General features: G+C 45.3%; 1 protein-coding gene across 1 annotated transcript; it reads left to right on the top strand.

Moving 5' to 3' along the window:
- Nucleotides 1–462: 462 nt before the first annotated feature.
- On the top strand, nt 463–1878 carry LRRC30 (leucine rich repeat containing 30). The gene has a single exon (XM_008636839.2). It carries the CDS (start codon nt 463–465, stop codon nt 1489–1491), a length of 1029 nt encoding a protein of 342 aa, XP_008635061.1. The 3' UTR covers nt 1492–1878.
- Nucleotides 1879–2608: the final 730 nt, after the last annotated feature.

Below are 2608 nucleotides of genomic sequence, written 5' to 3' on the forward strand. Positions count from 1 at the left end.
CAGTATTTTTGCAGCATACAAAATTTTCTGGTAGACTGGTAACTACTTCAGAGAAATCAGGAACCAAAATAAAAGTGATTATGAAAACATCCTTCAAATCTGAGTTGAAATGACAGCTTCTTTGCTTGTTTTCTTCTTTAGCTTGTTTGTTTGGTTTTTTTTAACTCACTCATGCTAATTGTCCTGCAGCCGTGATATGTACCAGATAGCCAAGAAAGCTGACATAGTGAAGTTATATACAGCATCCTTGTGACCTTTTTGCAGTGAAGATACATATCTGTCCAATAAAGCCCAGGCCAAATGACAGTGACAGCTGTCTTGTGGCATTCAGTTTGAATTGAACAGGTTTGCTCACAAGTCAGGAGCAAGTGTTTCATTACAGACTGTGCACCAAGATCAACATAAGCCCCCAAAAGTGAAACTTTCCCTCAGCAGCTGTGGAAACTGTTCCGGTGGACTGAGATGCACTTCACAGGCTCCTCCTTGTCTCCTTGCTTTGACTTTCCCACCTCCTGCAGGCTGTCATCCTCTGTTGGCATTTGCATATTGCAAGGGAATAAAATCTCAGTTCTCTCAGGAGTGAATCAGAGTGTTATGGGAACTGAGCACTCCAAGAACGAGGAGCGAAGGAGCATGGTTTTCCTTAGGAAAGGCCCAAAGCTGCCTGCATGGGAAGATGCCCTTCTCGCAGGGAGAGAGCCCAAGTCACTGCTGAAACGGGGATTGCGTTATGTCAGCTTGAGCCTCATAATGAAAGGGATGACCAGCACACCTGACTTCTTGTGGGGACTGCACGAGGTGCAGAAGCTGAACCTTTCACGCAACCAGCTGGTGGTGATTCCTCCTTCGCTGGGGAAGCTGGACAGGCTGGTAGTGCTGAACTTGGGTGGCAACTGCCTCAAGTGTCTGCCTAAGGAGATCGGGCTGCTGAGGAACCTGAAGGTCTTGTTTGTCAATATGAATTGCCTGAAAGAAGTGCCAGCAGAGCTCAGCTTGTGCAGGAAGCTGGAGGTTCTGAGCCTCTCACACAACTGCATCTCACAACTGCCTTTGAGCTTCACCGACCTGACAAGTTTGAGGAAACTGAACCTCAGTAACAACCGCTTTGTGCAAATTCCTCTCTGCATTTTCGCCCTGAGAAGCTTAGACTTCTTGCACCTAGGGTCCAACAAGCTGGAAAACATCGCAGAGAGTATCCAGTATCTGGTCAATCTGCAAATCTTTATTGTAGAAAATAACAACATACGCAGTCTGCCACGGTCTCTGTGCTATGTCAGCACCTTGGAGCTGCTGAACGTTGATTACAATGCCATCCAGAGCCTCCCAGAGGACCTGTACCTGCTGCGCCGGCTGCGCCGCATTGCCTGGAACCCGATGGACAAAGGCCTCCACATCGCCCACAACCCCTTGTCCCGGCCCCTGCCTGAGGTTGTTGAGGGGGGGCTGGACGTCCTCTTCAACTACCTCAGGGACAAAAAGGAGCACAACTGAGCTTCTGCTGAGCTTGGGATTAAGCCTGTCATCAAGACTCAATCACATCAGAGAGCTTTCCTGCACAGGCATTTCCACTTCATAATGCTTGGATTTTGAAGGCTGTGGATGGCTTTAGTAACAGTTGGAGGAAAGCAAGTAAAGTACAATGGTCTTGATTAAGTGTGTGAAGAGCAAACTTTCTAAAAATAGCTACCTCTGTAACCTTCACTGTTGTGATACTTGGGGGTTTTTTTAGAAGAAAACACAACAACAAACTTGTGATAAAATATTTGCTCTTCATTTGACAGAAACAAGTTAAATCAGACTGCTGGATGTGCAGAAATGTGTATTTGACAGCTATTAGGTTGGAGAAATATTAATATAAATTAGACTTTCTCTCTGTGATTGCCGTTGCATTTCTACTCCTGCTCACTTCTTCATACACAGGTAAACCATGACATAAACAAACACTGCTATCTAAGTGAATCTCAAGGAAAATGTTTGCTTTGGGCAGTGAATATATCCTGAGCTATATTAGCTCACAGACAGTATATTACTGGCCAGTTCAATACCACTTGTTGTTTACCACACAGCTGTGCTCTGGCTTGTATAAATTACGGGTAGAGATTGCCAGTGATGAGGCAATTTCCCAGTTCTTTGGAAGTAGATCCCAAACTTCCCCAGAGCTCCTCGTACCCCTGGTGAGACAAGCAACCCTTCCCTGGAGCCTCCTAGGATGCTGACAGCAGTGCATCACAGCCGGGAGCAGCATCTGCACAAAGCAGAGAAAGGACTGTGGCTTCTTCCCTCACACAAAGGATGGAGTTGCTCATTGTTACATGTACAACTGCTCTCCATTCCCTTTCCCATATCCCTGCAATCCAAGCTATGGAGTAACTTTACTCAGGAGGCAGTACATCTCCTAAAGTTGAAATATTTCCTTCAGGAAAAGCAGCATCAACCCAGTCATCACCTTAAGTAAGAGCTTCAAAAACAAATAGTTATTTCTGGGATTTTCGGTATCAGCCAGCAGCATAAAAGTCAAGTCTTATGAGGTTTCTCATATTGATCTTCTGTGAATGTCCTTCATCAAAGTTTTATCTGGTAATAAAGAGGCAGTATGAAAGAGCTGTTA

The sequence above is a fragment of the Corvus brachyrhynchos genome, unplaced genomic scaffold (assembly GCF_000691975.1).
Source record: "Corvus brachyrhynchos isolate BGI_N302 unplaced genomic scaffold, ASM69197v1 scaffold106, whole genome shotgun sequence".
In the NCBI taxonomy this organism is placed as follows: domain Eukaryota; kingdom Metazoa; phylum Chordata; class Aves; order Passeriformes; family Corvidae; genus Corvus; species Corvus brachyrhynchos.